The sequence below is a fragment of the Phyllobates terribilis genome, unplaced genomic scaffold (assembly GCF_046119375.1).
Source record: "Phyllobates terribilis strain yellow unplaced genomic scaffold, ASM4611937v1 Scaffold_5__5_contigs__length_657084704, whole genome shotgun sequence".
Lineage (NCBI taxonomy): Eukaryota > Metazoa > Chordata > Amphibia > Anura > Dendrobatidae > Phyllobates > Phyllobates terribilis.
Genome location: NW_027362765.1, coordinates 429,337,910 through 429,357,723, shown reverse-complemented (window position 1 = coordinate 429,357,723; position 19,814 = coordinate 429,337,910). Strand labels below are relative to the sequence as shown.

Here is a 19,814-nt window from a genome sequence, read left to right as displayed (position 1 = left end):
ACCCATCAGTGACCCGCGATCACGTGACGGGGTAACCGATGGGCGGAGTCAGTGACGTGCTTCCCGGAAGCCCGAGTTCAATGCCGCTGTCAGAGATTGACAGCAGCATTTAACTGGTTAACAGCCGCGGGTGGATTGTGATTCCACCCGCAGCTTTTATGGGCACATATCAGCTGTATGAATCAGCTGACATGTGCCCGGTTCAGTGCGGGGGTACCGACGTGGTGCGTACTAATACGTACCATGTCGGTAGGGGGTTAAGTGATAATATATATATAGAATAATAATTTTAATTAATATGTTAATATTGAGCAAAATTAATTTAAGTCTATTGGTTCGGCCCTCCACAACAGTCACAATCTCTCATGTGGCCCCTTGGGAAAATTAATTGAACACACCTACTCTAGTGGGCTCTTTTTCTCCTATGGATGCTCTAGATACAATGGAAAAAATGAACCATAAAGGAAATGAAATGTTCCCAAAAGATCTGTGATGATCTCTATAAGATCAAATCATGTAAAAAAATAAATAAATGTCCAGTATATTTATTAAGTATCCACATGAGGCCAATAGCCTAAAGAATTCATTCCTATTTGGTATAAATAGTAAAATATAGTGTATATATATATATACAGTACAGACCAAAAGTTTGGACACACCTTCTCATTTAAAGATTTTTCTGTATTTTCATGACTTTGAAAATTGGACATTCACACTAAAGGCATCAAAACTATGAATTAACACATGTGGAATTATATACTTAACAAAAAAGTGTGAAACAACTGAAAATATGTCTTATATTCTAGGTTCTTCAGAGTAGCCACCTTTTGCTTTGATGACTGCTTTGCACACTCTTGGCATTCTCTTGATTAGCGTCAAGAGGTAGTCACCGGAAATGGTCTTCCAACAATCTTGAAGGAGTTCCCAGAGATGCTTAGCACTTGTTGGCCCCTTTGCCTTCACTCTGCGGTCCAGCTCACCCCAAACCTTCTTGATTGGGTTCAGGTCTGGTGACTGTGGAGGCCAGGTCATCTGGCGTAGCACCCCATCACTCTCCTTCTTGGTCAAATAGCCCTTACACAGCCTGGAGGTGTGTTTGGGGTCATTGTCCTGTTGAAAAATAAATGATGGTCCAACTAAACGCAAACCGGATGGAATAGCATGCCCCTGCAAGATGCTGTTGTAGCCATGCTGGTTCAGTATGCCTTCAATTTTGAATAAATCCCCAACAGTGTCACCAGCAAAGCACCCCCACACCATTACACCTCCTCCTCCATGCTTCACGGTGGGAACATGGCATGTAGAGTCCATCAGTTCACCTTTTCTGCGTCGCACAAAGACACAGTGTATGGAACCAAAGATCTCAAATTTGGACTCATCAGACCAAAGCACAGATTTCCACTGGTCTAATGTCCATTCCTTGTGTTCTTTAGCCCAAACAAGTCTCTTCTGCTTGTTGCCTGTCCTTAGCAGTGGTTTCCAAGCAGCTATTTTACCATGAAGGCCTGCTGCACAAAGTCTCCTCTTAACAGTTGTTGAAGAGATGTGTCTGCTGCTGTGTGGCATTGATCTGGTCTCTAATCTGAGCTGCTGTTAACCTGCGATTTCTGAGGCTGGTGACTCGGATAAACTTATCCTCAGAAGCAGAGGTGACTCTTGGTCTTCCTTTCCTGGGGCGGTCCTCATGTGAGCCAGTTTCTTTGTAGCGCTTGATGGTTTTTGCAACTGCACTTGGGGACACTTTCAAAGTTTTCCCAATTTTTCGCACTGACTGACCTTCATTTCTTAAAGTAATGATGGCCACTCGTTTTTCTTTACTTAGAATTTGTATTATGGCAAGAAAAAAGCAGCTAACAGTTTATTCAGTAGGACTATCAGCAGTGTATCCACCAGACTTCTGCACAACACAACTGATGGTCCCAACCCCATTTATAAGGCAAGAAATCCCACTTATTAAACCTGACAGGGCACACCTGTGAAGTGAAAACCATTTCCGGTGACTACCTCTTGAAGCTCATCAAGAGAATGCCAAGAGTGTGCAAAGCAGTCATCAAAGCAAAAGGTGGCTACTCTGAAGAACCTAGAATATAAGACATATTTTCAGTTGTTTCACACTTTTTTGTTAAGTATATAATTCCACATGTGATAATTCATAGTTTTCATGCCTTCAGTGTGAATGTACAATTTTCAGAATTATGAAAATACAGAAAAATCTTTAAATGAGAAGGTGTGTCCAAACTTTTGGTCTGTACTGTATATATATATATGTACAGTCGGGAAAATAAGTATTTGATACACTGCTGATTTTGCAAGTTTTCCACCTACAAAGAATGGAGAGGTGTTATGCACACGCCCGGACTGACTGGCGTGTGCGGGTGTTGTGGTTCCACTGGACCATGGACCGGAGAGTGCCTGGAGGGGCGTGACTAAGTATCTGGCCGATCCGACCAAGGTGGCACGACGGCATACGACGCCAGTGCACCAGGGAGAAACCGGGCAGAGGGACCAGGTGCTACTCCAGGTCAAACTCCGGACACGGGGGTTGACCCACACTGGAATTACTGGAACAGGCAGGTTAGGCTGGCACAGATTGGTGGATGTAAGCAAACACGGCAGGTATGCAGAGGGGTGGATACAGGCGAGTATGCAGGCAGGGAGGTACTGGCCGAAAGGACGGGCTGGAGCACAGAAAGGTTAAGACCCAGTACAGACTGGGTCACAGAACCGCAGATGCAGTAGACAACCACAGCAGAGAGGGAACGCCCAAAGTGGTGGGCAAGAACAGAGCAGGACGGGGCTGCAGGAGCAGCGAGCACAAGCAGGGCAGGACAGGACTGCCGGAGCAGCGGGCAGAAGCAGGGCAGGACAGGACTGCCGGAGCAGCGGGCAGAAGCAGGGCAGGACAGGACTGCCGGAGCAGCGGGCAGAAGCAGGGCAGGACAGGACTGCCGGAGCAGCGGGCAGAAGCAGGGCAGGACAGGACTGCCGGAGCAGCGGGCAGAAGCAGGGCAGGACAGGACTGCCGGAGCAGTGAGCAAAAGGGTAAGAGCGGAGCAAGGCTGCCGGAGCAGTGAGCAAGGAGTCAGAGCAGGACGGACAGGGCTCTGTACACACGGAACAGACAGGAAGGGAAAGGCAGAGCCAGATACCCACAGGGTACTTGCAGTGAAGTAGCGAGGGGACCACAAACTCACAAACGGGAGTACAGAGACAACAAGCAGGAGTTAGGTACGAGTTCAGACTCTGCAGAAAAAGGAAAGGAACGGACATAGAGGCAAAACAGGTAAAGGATAGGAGAGAGTTCAGACTGGAACTGAGTGTACGGAAGAGACCGACACTGCAGCGGGATACAGGAGCGGGTCTGGGAATACGGCCCCCAGAGAGGCGGGACGAACAGGCAAGGAGCGTGTTCAGACAGGACAGACAAGATACAGGAACGGATCTAGGTAATCGGCCCCTAGAAGGCGGGAGGAACAGGCTAGGAGCGTGTTCAGACAGGCCTGGAAATACAGCCTCCAGGAAAGGCAGCAGGCAAGAGTACACAGACAGGACTCAGTTCAGACACGGGAACTGATACCGCAAGGCAGGAGACATAGACAGGACTCAGTTCAGACACGGGAACAGATACTGCAAGACAGGAGAAATAGACAGGACTCAGTTCAGACAGGAACAGATACCGCAAGGCAGGGACACAAACAGGACTCTGTTCAGCCGGGAACAGATACCGCAAGGCACAGACAGGCAGATCTAGGAATACGGCCCCTAGAAGGCGAAAGAACAGGCAAGAAGCGTGTTCACAAGAACAGACCACAGTTCAGACACAGAACTGGAAAACAGGCAGGAAAACAGGATAGGACCTGGCATGTCAGAGACAAAAAGCCGACTGACAGGACACAATGCTCAGGCGCCATCTTGAGGAAGAAGGTGGTATAAATACCCAAAGATGGACAGCAATAGGCTGAAGGTGCAACAGGGGCGTGTCCGCAGCAGGTACAAGAAACAGGAAGTTCAGCGGGCATCGCCCTATGCAGCCAAAACAGACAAACAGACAGCAAGGAGGGAAGCCAGAGAGACATTCTGGACTGGAGATCAAGTGCGCGCTCTTGCACAGTGGGAGATGGACCACCATGCAAGGACGCCGCCAGGTATGTTACAAGAGGTCTGTATTTTTTATCATAGATACACTTCAATTGTGAGAGACAGAATCTTAAAAAAATCCATAAAATCAGCTTGTAAGTTTTTTACATAATTAATTTGCATTTTATTGCATGAAATATACATTTAATAAAATAGAAAAACAGAACTTAATATTTGGTACAGAAACCTTTGTTTGCAATTACAGAGGTCAGACGTTTCCTGTAGTTCTTGACCAGGTTTGCACACCCTACAGCAGGGAATTTGGCTGACTCCTCCATACAGATCTTCTCCAGATCTTTCAGGTTTCGGGGCTGTCACTGGGCAACATTGAGTATCAGCTCCCTCCAAAGATTTTGTATTGGTTTCAGGTCTGAAGGACCTCCAGAACCTTGAAATGTTTCTTACAGAGCCACTCCTTAGTTGCCCTGGCTGTGTGTTTTGGGTCATTGTCATGCTGGAAGACCCAGCCATGATCCATCTTCAATGCTCTTAATGAGGGAAAGAGGTTGCTGGCCAAAATCTCACGATACATGACACCATTCATCCTCCCTTCAATACTGTGCAGTTGAACTGTCTCCACAATGCTTCATGGTTGAGACGGTGTTCTTGGGTTTGTACTCATCCTTCTTCCTCCAAACATGGCGAGTGGAGTTGATACCAAAAAGTTCTATTTTGTTCTCAATCTGACCAAATTACCTTCTCCCATGCCGCCTCTGGATCATCCAGATGGTGATTGATGAACTTCAAACTGGCCTGGACATGTGCTGGCTTGAGCAGGGGGACCTTGAGTGCCCTGCAGGATTTTAACCCATGACAGCGTAATGTTTTACTAATGGTAATGTTTAAGACTGTGGTCCCAGGTCTCTTCTGGGCTGATTTCTGACTTTTTTCAGAATCATCCTTACCCCACGAGATAAGATCCTGCATGGACCCCCATACCGAGGAAGATTGACAATCACCTTGTGTTTCTTCCATTTTCTAATAATTGTGCCAACAGTTGCTGACTTCTCACCAAGCTGCTTGCCTATTGTCATGTAGCCCATCCCAGTCTTGTACAGGTCTACAATTTTGTCCCTGGTGTCCTTAGACAGTTCTTTGGTCTTGGCCATGGTGGAGAGGTTGGAGTGTGATTGATTAAGTGTGTGAACAGGTGTCTTTTATACAGGTAACAAGGTCAAACAGGTGCAAGTAATACAAGTATTGAGTGCAGAGTAGGAGGGCTTCTTAAAGAAAAACTAACAGGTCTGTAAGAGCTAGAATTCTTGCTGGTTGGTAGGTGATCAAATACAGGTGCATCTCACTAAATTAGAATATCATCAAAGATTTAATTTATTTCAGTTCTTCAATACAAAAAGTGAAACTCATAAATTATAGAGCCATTACAAACAGAGTGATCTATTTCAAGCGTTTATTTCTGGTTATTTCTGATTACTCTGTTTGTAATGACTTAATATAATATGAGTTTCACTTTTTGTATTGAAGAACTGAAATAAATTAACTTTTTGATGATATTCTAATTTAGTGAGATGCAACTGTACTTTGTTTCTCACTTGTTCCTGAATTTATTTTGATTGAAGCATGAAGTCTAGCTTTTGAGGATCTTTTGGTCTACTTAAATTTGTCAGGTAGGTCCTATTTAAGTGATTTCTTGATTGAGAGCTGGTGTGGCAGTAATCAGGCCTGTGTGTGGCTAAGGAAATTGAACTAGTCATCCCAAAGATGTGATAAACCACAGTTAATTTATGTTTTAAAAGAGGGAGGGGATTACTTTTTCACACAGGGCCCTGTAGGTTTGTTTTTTTTTTCCCTTAATGAAAAAGATCTTCATTTAAAAACTGCATTTTGTGTTTACTTGTGTTATCTTTGTCTAATATTGAAATTTGTTTTGTGATCTGAAACATTTAATTGATAGAATAAGAAATCAGGAAGGGGGCAAACACTTTTTCACACCACTGTATGTCTATAGATAGATAGGAAGATATAATATGGTAATTAATTATATGGTAATTCATTTAAATGTGCCCCAAAACTGTACTATAAAGTTATGAAATAATTCAATTTATCCTACAAAGTCAAAGCCTCATACAACCACATGAGTGAAAAAAATAAAAATGTTATGTCTATGAAAAGCATGACGGCAAAAATGAAAAAAAAAATGGGGTTATTAATGAAGTTGTCTAGTGAAAACAAGGTATTATCTATCCATGATATTTTGTCACTGGTGTGTTAGAGGTGACAGACAGTCGTGTTACACGCACGCCGCCTAAGTTCAGATAGGGCGAGACGGGTTTCATGAATTCGTTGGAATCCTGGGGGAACCGTTACTCAGGGCAACCATAGGCTGCAGCTTCTCTCAGGCACACGATAGATTCAGTTGCTGACCAGACACATCTGACAAGAGTCTTCATAAACAGTAGAACAGTAACATTTAATGTGGCATGGCCAGTGCAATGCAAATGTCTCTTTGAGCAACAGGCTCCAGTAATAACAGTACAGTCTCCTTTGCAGCACAGCAGTACACAGTATATTATCCAGTAGCACAGTACAGCACAGTTTTAATGCATACACAACCACAGGCTTTTCCTTCACAAGGACTCAATAGTACACATCATTCTTTATCCTGCATGGAGATGGAGGGGGGAAGGGTGTGATGAGGGAGATGATCTCTATGACAGGCTTCTTTCCAGTCTTTATCTTCCTGTCCGATAATACTTCACACTGTTAGGTCAGGGAGTCTGACCTTTGTTTAGCTTTCTCCTGACCTGAATGCTGTTCCCTTTCCTTCTGTGAGATACAGATCATAAGCCACCTTTCTCTTCAGCTCTGGACAGACAGTAAACAACTTCCCCACAATCCCCCTGGGGTTTTGCTAAAACACTCCCCTTCTCCTGTGACTGTGTTAACACCCACTAGTTGCTGGATGCTTCTGGAGCACAACACTTCCTGTCTCCTGTGCTTGTGTTACTTCTAATAGTTGCTGATTGCTTTTAAAGCAACAGCACTACTTCTGCATGTCACAGTCACCCTGCAGTTGGTTGCAGGAGATCTCTATGTTTGGCATTACAGACATCTTCTTAGAGGCTGGCTGTCTCTAGGACCCAGCGGCTACCTCCCTCTGGCTAATTAGCTCCTTGGTCTGGGTGTATAATTACCTGGTGTGTCTGAGAAAGAGGCGCCGGCGATATTCATTACTACATGTGAGGCTTAGCAAGAGCAGTACTTCGTCCTCTCTGGAGCTTGAGGCCGTGTGCGCATTTGTCTGGAGTGGTCTAAATCTAAGCAATCTCCCTCTGTTTGTCTACCCTTGTTGTCTATAGAGTTTAGTGGAGATCGGCTAGTGCTCATCTCCTCCCTTCCCTAACCTTAGCCATACACCAGGGAAAGTCAGGGCGAGGCACGCGTGCAGCGATTGGTGAAGAGCCAATATAGGGGCGGTAGTTGAGACAGGGTGACACTAGACCAGACTAGGAGGTCTCCACTTCCCCCTTTCCCTAGAGTCTGGGCTACCTTTCCCTCTTTCCTTTGTGTAGCACTAAGTCTTTCCCACACCTGGCGTGACACATTTATTCTCTATGGGACTGCCAGTAAAAAAAAAGAGCATAGTGCTCAAAAGCGCCAAAGGAAATTAATGGAGCATATGTCGCATTTTCGTACTGCAGTTCCATTCTAATGGGGATGAAAGTTTCTGTTCTGCCAATTAGGGTATCCGAGTAGTCGGACCCCCATAAAGCAATAAATTATCACCTATCTGGTAAACAGGAGTTTTCACTAGACATCCCATCTATGGTGGTCCTTTCAAGTCTGATCATTAAGGAGTTAATGTAATCTATAATATAACCAGGGATGTGTCCTCCTGTCCGAAGCTCCTATAGACTGCGCCTGCGCAATGCGCCTATGCAGTCTAGTCCCAGACAGAAGAAAACACCCAGCCGTTACAGGGAGGAGGAGTGTGGCTCCGGAGATCACTGTATGCGTAGGCACTTAACTCATACCGCGATCTCCGGCACCATAAGCACATACCTGCCTGGCAGGAGTGTGGCCACGGTGCCTCTGTTCGGGCTGGAGGCCGGGAGAGGAGTGTGGCATCGTTTTTCGACGACTGCGCATAGCGTGATATCGGCGCCATATTGGTGAAGACACATTTGCAATTTGTCTTCAAAATAATGGCGCCGGACAGCGCGGTATGCGCATGCGCGCACTGCGGCGCCATTTTGTTGAAAACATTGCACATTTGTCTTCAATAAAATGGCGTCGGATAGCGCGCTATGCAGGCGCTGATTCCGGCGCCATTTTAGTAAAATAACCCAGGTAACACGGTGCAGGGGAGCGATGGAAAGGTGAGTAGGAGTGTTTTTTTTTTTTTCATTTATGGATGGATGAGGAAGCATATATCAGGATGGGGGACTAGGATGGGGGAGCATATACCAGAATGCGGGGCCAGGATGGGGGCTCAAATAACAGGATGGGGGAGAATATACCAGGATGGAGGCACAAATACCAGGATGGGGGAGCATATAATAAGATGGGGAAGCACATAACAGGATTGGGGACCATATTCCAGTATCGGGGACCAGGATGGGGGCTCAAATAACAGGATGGGGGAGCAGGATGGGGGAGAATATACCAGGATGGGGGCACAAATACTAGGATGGGGGAGCATATCATAGGAAGGGGGAGCACATACCAGAATGGGGACACAGATACCAGGATGGGGGAGCATATACCAGGATGGGGGCGCAAATATCAGGATGGGGGACCAGGATGGGGGCGCAAATACCAAGATGGGGGAGCATGGACCAGGATGGGGGAGCATAGACCAGGATGGGGGAGCATATACCATGATGTGGGACCAGGATGGGAGAGCAAATACCAGAGTGGGGTACCAGGATTAGGGCACAAATACCAGAATGTGGGAGCATATACCAGGATGGGGGAGCATATACCATGATGTGGGACCAGGATGAGAGAGAAAATACCAGAGTGGAGTACCAGGATGGGGGAGCATATACCAGGCTGGGGGCACAAATACCAGGATGAATTGACATGGACCAGGATGGGGGAGCATATACCGGGATGAGGGATCAGGAAGGGGGAGCATATACCAGGATGGGGGACCAGGATTGGGGCACAAATACCAGGATGGGGGAGCATGTACCAGGGTGGGGGACCAGGATGGGGGAGCATATAGCAGGATAGGAGAGCATATACCAGGATGGAGGACCAGGATGGGAGAGCATATACCAAGATAGGGGACCAGGATGGGGGCACAAATGCCAGGGTGGGGGAACATATACCAGGATGGGGGACCAGGATGAGGGCACAAATACCAGAATGGGGGACCAGGATTGGGGAGCATATACTAGGATGAGGGAGCATATACCCGGAAGGGGGAGCAAATACCAGGATGGGGGAGCATATACCAGGATGGGGGACCAGGATTGGGGAGCATACAGTGGGTACGGAAAGTATTCAGACTCCTTTAAATTTTTCACTCTTTGATTCATTGCAGCCATTTAGTAAATTCTAAAAAAGTTCATTTTTTTTCTCATTAAACTACACTCTGCAGCCCATCTTGACTGAAAAAAAACAGAAATGGAGAAATTTTTGCAAATTTATTAAAAAAGAAAACTGAAATATAACATGGTCATAACTATTCAGACCCTTTGCTCAGTATTGAGTAGAAGCACCCTTTTGAGCTAGTACAGCCATGAGTCTTCTTGGGAATGATGCAACATGTTTTTCACACCTGGATTTGGGGATCCTCTGTCATTCTTCCTTGCAGATCCTCTCCAGTTCCTTCAGGTTGGATGGTGAACGTTGGTGGACTGCCATTTTCAGGTCTTTCCAGAGATGCTCAATTGGGTGTAGGTCAGGGTTCTGGCTGTGCCAGTCAACAATGGTCACAGAGTTGTTCTGAAGCCACTCCTTTGTTATTTTAGCTGTGTGCTTAGGGTCATTGTCTTTTTGGAAGGTGAACCTTTGGCCAAGTCTGAGGTCCAGAGCAATGTGGAAGAGGTTTTCCTCTAGGATATCTCTGTACTTGGCCGCATTCAAGTTTCCTTCAATTGCAACCAGTCGTCCTGTCCCTGCAGCTGAAAAACACCCCCATAGCATGATCCTGCCACCACCATGTTTCACTGTTGGGATTGTATTGGGCAGGTGATGAGCAGTGCCTGGTTTTCTCCGCACATACTGCTTAGAATTATCACCAAAAAGTTCTATGTTTGTCTTATCAGACCAGAGAATCTTATTTCTCATAGTCTGGGAGTCCTTCATGTGTTTTTGAGCAAACTCTATGCGGGCTTTCATATATCTTGCACTAAGGAGAGGCTTCGCCCTGCCATAAAGGCCCGACTGGTGGATGGCTGCAGTGATAGTTGACTTTGTGGAACTTTCTCCCATCTCCCTACTGCATCTTTGGAGCTCAGCCACAGTGATCTTGGGGTTCTTCTTTACCTCTCTCACCAAGGCTCTTCTCCCATTATTGCTCAGTTTGGCTGGATGGCCAGGTCTAGGAAGACTTCTGGTGGTCCCAAACTTCTTCCATTTAAGGATTATGGAGGCCACTGTGATATTAGGAACCTTGAGTAATGCAGAAATTCTTTTGTACCCTTGGCCAGATCTGTGCCTTGCCACAATTCTGTTTCTGAGCTCCTTGGGCAGTTCCTTTGAGCTCATGATTCTCATTTGGTCTGACATGCACTGTGAGCTGTGAGGTCTTAAATACACTGTGTTCCAAATTATTATGCAAATAATATTTTCCCAGATTTTCCCAAAATTACCTATATGAATTGCAGTCATTGTAATTTTCCAGTCAAATAACTATTAGAGTACAATTGAAAGGTTTTTGTACAAACTGCCTTTGATAACAGTATATTTTTAAAAAAATAAAAAACTCAAACTGCACTCAAAATGCATGTTCCAAATTATTATGCACAGCAGAGTTTTCAACCTTTTCATTTTAATAAAGAACAAAAAAATGGTCATTCTTGAAATTATAAGCATTAGCAGGTTATTACAAACTGAAATCACACAGTTTTCAACTCAAAACTTTATTCTAGGTGATGTTACATTTGCACATAGGACCCCTTGTTCGAAAGGAGCTTCTGAACTCTCTCGTCCATTGAATTTGTCAGGTTTTGGATGGTTTCTGCTTCAATTGTTTTGCATGAGGACAGAATACCCTCCCAGAGCTGTTGCTTAGGTGTGAACTGCCTCCCGCCATCATAGACACTCCTTTTGATGATGCTCCAGAGGTTCTCAATGGGGTTGAGGTCAGGGGAGCATGGGTGCCACACCATAAGTTTGTCCCCTTTTATGCCCATAGCAGCCAGAGATGCAGATGTGTTATGTGCAGCATGAGACTGGGCATTATCATGCATGAAAATGATCTTGATGCGGAATGCACGGTTCTTCTTCTTGAACCATGGAAGGAAGTGCTGTTTGAGAAACTCAACATACATTATGGAGTTCATCTTTACCCCTTCAGGGATCCTAAAAGGGCCGACAATCTCTCTCCCCATGATTCCAGCCCAAAACATTACTTCACCTTCTACTTGTTAGCGCCATAGCCGTGTTTGCATGGGGTGTCCATCAACCAGCCATCCTCCACTCCATCCATCTGGACCATCAAGATCATTTCATGCATGATAATGCCCCGTCTCATGCTGCACATAACACATCTGCGTCTCTGGCTGCTGTGGGCATAAAAGGGGACAAACTTATGGTGTGGCACCCATGCTCCCCTGACCTCAACCCCATTGAGAACCTCTGGAGCATCATCAAAAGGAATGTCTATGATGGCGGGAGGCAGTTCACATCTAAGCAACAGCTCTGGGAGGGTATTCTGTCCTCATGCAAAACAATTGAAGCAGAAACCATCCAAAACCTGACAAATTCAATGGACGAGAGAGTTCAGAAGCTCCTTTCGAACAAGCGGTCCTATGTGCAAATGTAACATCACCTAGAATAAAGTTTTGAGTTGAAAACTGTTTGATTTCAGTTTGTAATAACCTGCTAATGCTTATAATTTCAAAAATGACCATTTTTTTGTTCTTTATTAAAATGAAAAGGTTGAAAACTCTGCTGTGCATAATAATTTGGAACATGCATTTTGAGTGCAGTTTGATTTTTTTATTTCTTTAAAAATATACTGTTATCATAGGCAGTTTGTACAAAAACCTTTCAATTGTACTCTAATAGTTATTTGACTGGAAAATTACAATGACTGCAATTCATATGGGTAATTTGGGAAAATCTGAGAAAATATTATTTGCATAATAATTTGGAACACAGTGTAGACAGGTGTGTGTCTTTCCAAATCAAGTCCTATCAGTTTAATTAAACACAGCTGGACTCCAATGAAGGAGTAGAACCATCTCAAGGAGGATCACAAGGAAATGAACTGCATGTGACTTAAATATGAGTGTCTGAGCAAAGGGTCTGAATACTTATGACCATGTGATATTTCAGTTTTTCTTTTTTAATAAATTTGCAAAAATTTCTACATTTCTGTTTTTTTTCAGTCAAGATGAAAAGCAGAGTGTACTTTAATGAGAACAAAATGAACATTTTAGAATTTACCAAATGGCTGCAATGAAACAAAGAGTGAAAAATTTAAAGGGGGCTGAATACTTTCCGTACCCACTGTATTGTACTCATCCAGAGAGGCTGCGCCCCCGATCACTGATATGCCTCTAATGCCTTAACGCGTTTCGCACCTGTTGGCTCCTCAATAGGCCTAATATTTAATGATGTCCTTCCAGATAGATTGGTAAAACATATAGGTGTTTCATGGCCTGTTTTTCTTTTTATAAGGCCCGCTCACCCAGAGTCCCTCCCCAAACACCAAATCATTTCCTGTAGCCAAGATCGTCGAGCACCCGTGTGTGCCCTCCATTGGCATTCCAATGTGGAGCGCATCGGGAGTTGGAGTGCATGACCGGAAGGAACGATTTTTCATATCCGGCCTAGACACCGCATGTCCAGACATGACGCAAATTGCGTCCTCAGCCAGGGCTGCGTTCCAGATAACCGGATGGGGTGCAGACTGTACTTTAATGAGAAAAAAAATTAACTTTTTAGAATTTACCAAATGGCGGCAATGAAACAAAGAGTGAATAATTTAAATTGGTCTGAATACTTTCCGTACCCACTGTATACCAGGATGGGGGAGCATATACCAGGATGGGGGACCATATACCAATAAAAATGCTCGCCCCCTGGGCGTAGAACGGGTTCAATAGTTAGTAAGTAATAATAACGCAAGTTCTTTTGCATATGTGTAATATGACATTTATTATAGTCATACACCAGTTGGGGTGAAAATACTACAGTAATAAGAAGTATCTAGGGGATAAATACTTCTTTGCACTATTGGATTCCATTCACCTTTAGGTGCATGCTGCCATTTTTTAGAAACAGATCTACTTACTTGACTTTTTCGGGATTCAATGCCATAAAGGTAGTTGATATGATGCTGTTTAAGAACAACAGATATAAATTCGAGATATTTGGTGAAGACCTGCGAAAAGAGATAAAATATATTACATATATAACACACGAGTATATTAAATGTCTATATAAGGTTTAATAATAAAATGTACGGCACTGTGCAAAAGTTTTAGGCAGGTGTGGAAAAAATGCTGCGCAGTAAAAATGCTTTAAAAAATAGAAGTATTATCAGTTTATTTGTATCAATTAATAAAATGCAAAGTGAATGTACGAAGGTGAAATCTACATCAAATAAATATTTGGTGTGACCACACTTTATCTTAAAGCAACATTTCTATGCACACTTGCACACAGTTTTTGAGGTTATTCCAAAGATCTTGGAAAATTTCTTTATGTCGAAAATAGTTCTTAATGTTTTTGCTCATTGTCCTGTTGCAGAATAAATTTGGAGCCAATCAGATGCCTCCCTGATGGTATTGCATGATGAATAAGTAACTGCCTGTATTTCTCAGCAATGAGCACACCATTAATGTTGACCAAACCCCCAACTCTGTTTTTTTAAATGCAGCCCTGAACTTACAAGGAGCCTCCACCACGCATCACTGTTGCCTGCAGACACTGATTGTGTCTCTCTCCAACCCTTCAGTAATCACACTACTTTCTGTTACAGCCAAATATTTAACTTTTTGACACATCAGTCCACAGCACTAGCTACGATTTTTCTGCCCAAACTATGTTTTATGCATAGATTAGTCCCTTGACGTTGTTTGTAAGCTGTAGGTATGGCTTTATTCTTCCATAAAAATCACTTCTGGCTAGACTTCTCCTAACAGTAGATGGGTGAAGTTCTAAGTTAGTGGCACTGCTGGAGATCTTCCAATTTCAAAGGGAAATAAGCATGATGTGTCTTTCATCTTGTGCACTAAGTTTCCTTGATCAACCACTGCGTTTACAGTCCTCAACATTGCCCATTTCTTAGTGCTTCTTCAAAAGAAATTGAAGAGCATATTTAGAAACCCTGATCTGCTTTGAAATGTTTGCCTGGGAGAGATCTTGCTGATGTAGTATAACTACCTTGTGTCTTGTTGCTGTGCTCAGTCGTCCCATGGTGTTCTGTGACATGAAACTGTTTTTCAAAACCTCACCTTTGTAGTAGAGTTTATCTGTTCCTAACCCAGTTTTAAACCTCCAACAGAGCTGTTTCTGTTTCAGTTCATTTATGTGTTCGAACCTACATATGAAAATTATAATCATTATCACCTGCTTGGTATAATTGGTTACTCATTCACCTGCTAATCGTACCAAATCCCTGACTTTGTTTAAATGTATTTAGAATGCTGTTTTGAAGGCAAAGGGCGGTCACACCAAAAATTGATCTATTTCTCTTTTATTCATTCACTTTGCATTTTAACTAATAAAAATACTTGTATACTATTTTTGAAAGCATTCTTACTTTGCACCATTTTTTACACACCTGTCAAAAACGTTTGTACACAATAGTTCTTTATCTTACAGTTTCATCTTCCTTGGTAAAGGCGTCGGCCTGCTGTTTGTTAAGGGCCATTATGACTGCTAGAACCTCTTTTCCATACATGATGGGTGTAGCCAGAAGATTGTTTGTCGTAAAGCCAGTCTGCTTGTCCACGAAGTCAGAGAAGTGTGTGTTCTGCAGAGATAAAAAAATAATGATTGAAAAATAGCTGTGTACAGGTAGGGTGGGCTAGATCTGTCATGGGGCATTCGTCCTGTCAATTTGTTCATCAAATGTTTTCTTGCACACGTTGCAGATTTAGAGGCATCACAATTCATACGAATGTAATGGAGAAATGATAGTATTGAAGACTGGCCCCAATATTATATTCAGTTTTTCAGATTTGGTGGAAAATTGAATATAATATTGGGGCTGGATCATGATTGGTGGGAAACCATAGGTGAAAGAAATTCCTTCCAGTTTTTGGCATTGCATTGCAATACTGTCTTCTAAATAATTGTGCCTAGTTCTGTATGTAAATCCTCCTTTGCCAAAAGAAGTATAGTGCCTACATAATATAGTTATATAATACATACATAACAGTGCTTCAATGATATACTCATTAGAGCGGACTGCATGAGATGGAGATGGGAAGGTAGAGTCCCCTGAATGTTGTAAGCACCCAGCAATTAGAATTCAGGATCATTTTGCTTTGATGTTGGCCCTAAAATGAGTCAAAATACTTGAATCTATCCTAAAAAGAATTTGTCATCGAATTTAAAACACATGTTTTAGTGGTCCGGAGGGGGAAATTCAATACCTATGCTGATGTAATGATTCACTGGGTTCTCATTTATAAATCCTACCCAACTCTTGCCTTGGGTCTTACTGGGCTACTTTGGATAAATATGACACAAAAGACCCCTAAAACCATTACTCAAGAGCAAAGGAGGAGGGTTGGGAAGGGTTTACAACCAAAAACCCGGGATACTTGCCCACCAGACACTTGCCATCAAATAGGCATATAGTACTCTGCTGTCTACGCTATGCCACCACTGAGATCGACAATATACGGTAGATATCTGTGATCTATTACCAATTGATTAATATGCATGACAGAAGCTTTATATAAATTTAATTATAAGGGCACAAAAGAAAGACCTGGTCTAACAAAGAAATTGCAGGGTATTTACATTTCTTGGCTGCTCCCAAGAAACAAAAAGATTAAGTCAGGCTGTCTCCATACACATCTGATCATTGACTGATCCAGCAAAATTGTTGGGCTTGGCCTACTTTTGGTTGGAGTGGCAAACTTTTTGAATACTCTAAAAAACATACAGAAGGTATTATAAGCCGACAGTGGTACAAACCTTTTAGTTTCTTCGAAGAACTACATGATTATTGGACTCTAAAGTTTTATGCTGTATGGTTAAAGTAAAGGAGACACATAGGACTGGCTGGATGGAAATGCAATACTATTCCTTGAGAATATGTTTTGTAGAAAGTGTTTAAAGCTATGGAGGTTGAAGGTCAGGCAGAAAATGATAGTTGCACGAAAAATAGAAAATTCATCTGCATAATGGCATTTGGTGGGAATTTTATAGGCAGTTGATACCGAAAAGAAAGCTGGAGGAAATCCAATCCTAAAAATATCACCATAATATAAAGTGAACGAAGCACCTTATCCTAACAGAGCAACTATGGACTGGACAGTTAGCGTTTTATGTCCCATCTACATTTTCCGGCATCTTTTGCACTTACCTCCACTGCCATTTTCCCATTTTAGCGCTATTTGAACTCACTTTGCATTTCTTCTGCTCTTCTTTTGCTCTGTGTTACCTATAGTGACAATGTGGATACAGTCTGCCCTGGTCACAGATACTTATTCCTACTAGTAAAGAGTGCACTTCTATCGATTTGCTGATATGATTTTCCCAAAAGTTGCTTATTATGGACATAAAGATTTCTAATAAATGCCGAGCGTACCTACCAGCAGGGTGGCGTGAATTACTATTCACTAAACATGATCGGCACGGACGCCAATCTACGTTGCTCCCAACCATCAGAACATAGGCATACTTGATGGAAAGAGTTAAATCCAGCTCACCGTAGGAGACATCTTGGAAGTGTCCAGAGCTTGGGAACGCCGTGTCAAGGCATGAACTTGTCACAAAGTAGAAGAGTCCAGGTCAACGAACCGTGGATATGCTTTATTCACATCAAGTGCTCAAGAGAGAGGATATACAAAGTCAGCAGTACAGATTACATGACACCCGGCATTGACGCGTTTCAGGCGACTGCGCACCCTTAATCAAGAAGACTTTGTATATCCTCTCTTGAACACTTGATGGAAATAAAGCATATCCACGGTTCGTTGACCTGGACTCTTCTACTTTGATACTTGTTGGGTCCCGATCTACGTGGTCTTTTTACGCTGTTCTCCTCTGTTCTTAGATATACATTGAGTATAAGGCTTGTGTGGCACATGTGAGTGCCCTAAATCAACTACTCCCATACATTTTCTAGATCAGGAAGATGTGTTGAGTAGTATCATGTCATGCCACAGCTAAGACAGGTAAATATTAATGGTGCTAAGACAGGTAAATATTAATGGTGCACTGTGTGACTGGTACTTTTATGGAGAGAAGGAGAAGTATGGGGCAGTCTACTGTGTGTATGTAGGGCCAGCACCTGGCAAATCCAGATGAAAGCCACTTGGCCCTATAGGTACTGTATAAATGAAAATGTCTTAGGAGTTCCATACAGCATGAGTGCTTGCTGTGTTGTACAGCCAGCACTTGAGTCTGACTGCTATGATTGGAGCTAAAAGCCCAGTTTCTGGCTGGGCTTCATAGGAGAACGGTAAAAATGATATACAGAATATATGTAACTGAGACATGTGATTTGGGTCTGCTAGGGCCCTGCAGGTCTACAATGCCAGAGGCACAGCAATCATACGATTTCCAGGTGCATAGAGAAGAATCAGAACTGCCGATGCCTCTTTTCTCTGTATAGCGCTCACTGTGAACTATGTAACAAGTGATAAAGACAGAAGCAGTAATAAACCCCTTCTGTCTTCTCTCTGTCAGATACAATAGGGACCGGATCTGCTCCTGCTAGACTGCTGGAGCTGATGCAGGAGCTTTAATCCATCATGGGGTTAATGCCCAGGGCCAGGGCCAAGCACTTTAATTTTACATCACTTGGTCGTTATCGGGTTAAAATAGTTTGACTTGTCTGGTTGTCAATAGCAACAAATCCTAGCACAACTTTCATTTTACCAGAGCAGTTTAATCAATTAAAGCTGAGGTCTGATTGGTTGCTATAAACGACAAAGCTAGTTTTGTTTTAGTCCATTAGGTTTTGATAAATGAGGCCCTATGTCTTTCCTCAAAATAATGAGCATTTCATAGTCCACATCATACCCAAATTTCCACATAAGTCCCCAACTACAAGTATTGTCCATTAAACTGCCTGGATTAGCAATGAGAAATCCACAAAGCAATACTGTCCCTTCTTAACATAGTCTTAGAGTACATTTATCGCTTGTAACCATGCAATTGTGTGTCCATCCCTTGACCAGAAAATATTTTTATCTCCTAAGAGTTATGGTGGCCATACACCTTAGATATACAGTCATGACCAAAAGTGTTGGTAACCTTGAAATTGTTCCAGAAAATTAAGTATTTCTCCCTGAAAATTATTACAATTACTCATGTTTTGTCATACACATGTTAATTTCCTTTGTGTGTAGTGGAACAAAACAAAAAAAAACTGAGAAAAAAAAGACAAACTGGACATAATTTCACACAAAACCCCAACATGGGCCGGACAAAATTGTTGGCACCTCTCCAAAATTGCGCTTAAACAATTTTTTTCAAGCATGTGATGCTCGTTCAAACTCACCTGTGGCAAGTAACAGGTGTGGGCAATATGAAAATCACACCTGATATCAGATAAAAAGGGGATAAGTTGACTCCATCTTTGCATTGTGTGTAAGCATGGAGAACAGACAGAAGAAAAGAGAACTGTCTAAGGACTTGAGAACCAAAATTGTTGAAAATATCAACAATCTCAATGTTAAAAGTCCATCTCCAGAGATCTTGATGTTCATTTTTCCACAGCGTGGACGGCAGAGAAAAATTGATGAAAGGTTGCAACATAGGATAGTCCGGATGGTTGATAAGCAGCCCCAATCAAGTTCCAAGGAAATTCAAGCTGTCCTGTAGGCTCATGGTGCATCAGTATCAGCACGAACTATCTGTCGACAATTGAATTAAATGAAACGCTATAGCAGGAGACCCAGGAGGACCCAACTGCTTACACAGAGATATAGAAAAGCTAGACTGCAGTTTGCCAAAAGGTACGTGTGTAAAACAAAATCCTTCTGGGAAAGTGTCTTCTGAACAGATGAGACCAAGATAGAGGTTTTTTTTTGATAAAGTACAATTTTCTGCTGTTTACCGAAAACGGAATGAGTCCTACAAAGAAAAGAACACAGTATTTACAGTCAAATATGGTGGAGGTACTCAGTTTTTTTTGGGGCTGTTTTGCAGCCTCTGACACAGGGTGCCTTGACTGTGTGCAACGCATCATGAAATCTGAACATTACCAAAGGATTTTGGGTCGCAATATAGTGTCCAGTGTCAGAAAGCTGGGTTTGCGTCCTAGGTCATGGGCCTTTCAGCAGGACAATGACCCCAAACATACTTCAAGAAGCACCCAGAAATGGATGTAAATAAAGCACTGGAGA

General features: G+C 43.0%; 1 protein-coding gene across 1 annotated transcript in view; it reads right to left on the bottom strand.

The window, feature by feature from the left end:
• Nucleotides 1-19,814, bottom strand: part of PDE6C (phosphodiesterase 6C) — an 86,741-nt gene that overhangs the window by 52,973 nt on the left and 13,954 nt on the right. The window contains exons 2-3 of the mRNA XM_073681362.1: nt 15,104-15,256; nt 13,571-13,660 (exon numbers count right to left, since the gene is read on the bottom strand). Of these exons, the coding sequence (XP_073537463.1) occupies nt 13,571-13,660; nt 15,104-15,256 (243 nt within the window). The remainder of the gene's footprint in view (nt 1-13,570; nt 13,661-15,103; nt 15,257-19,814) is intronic.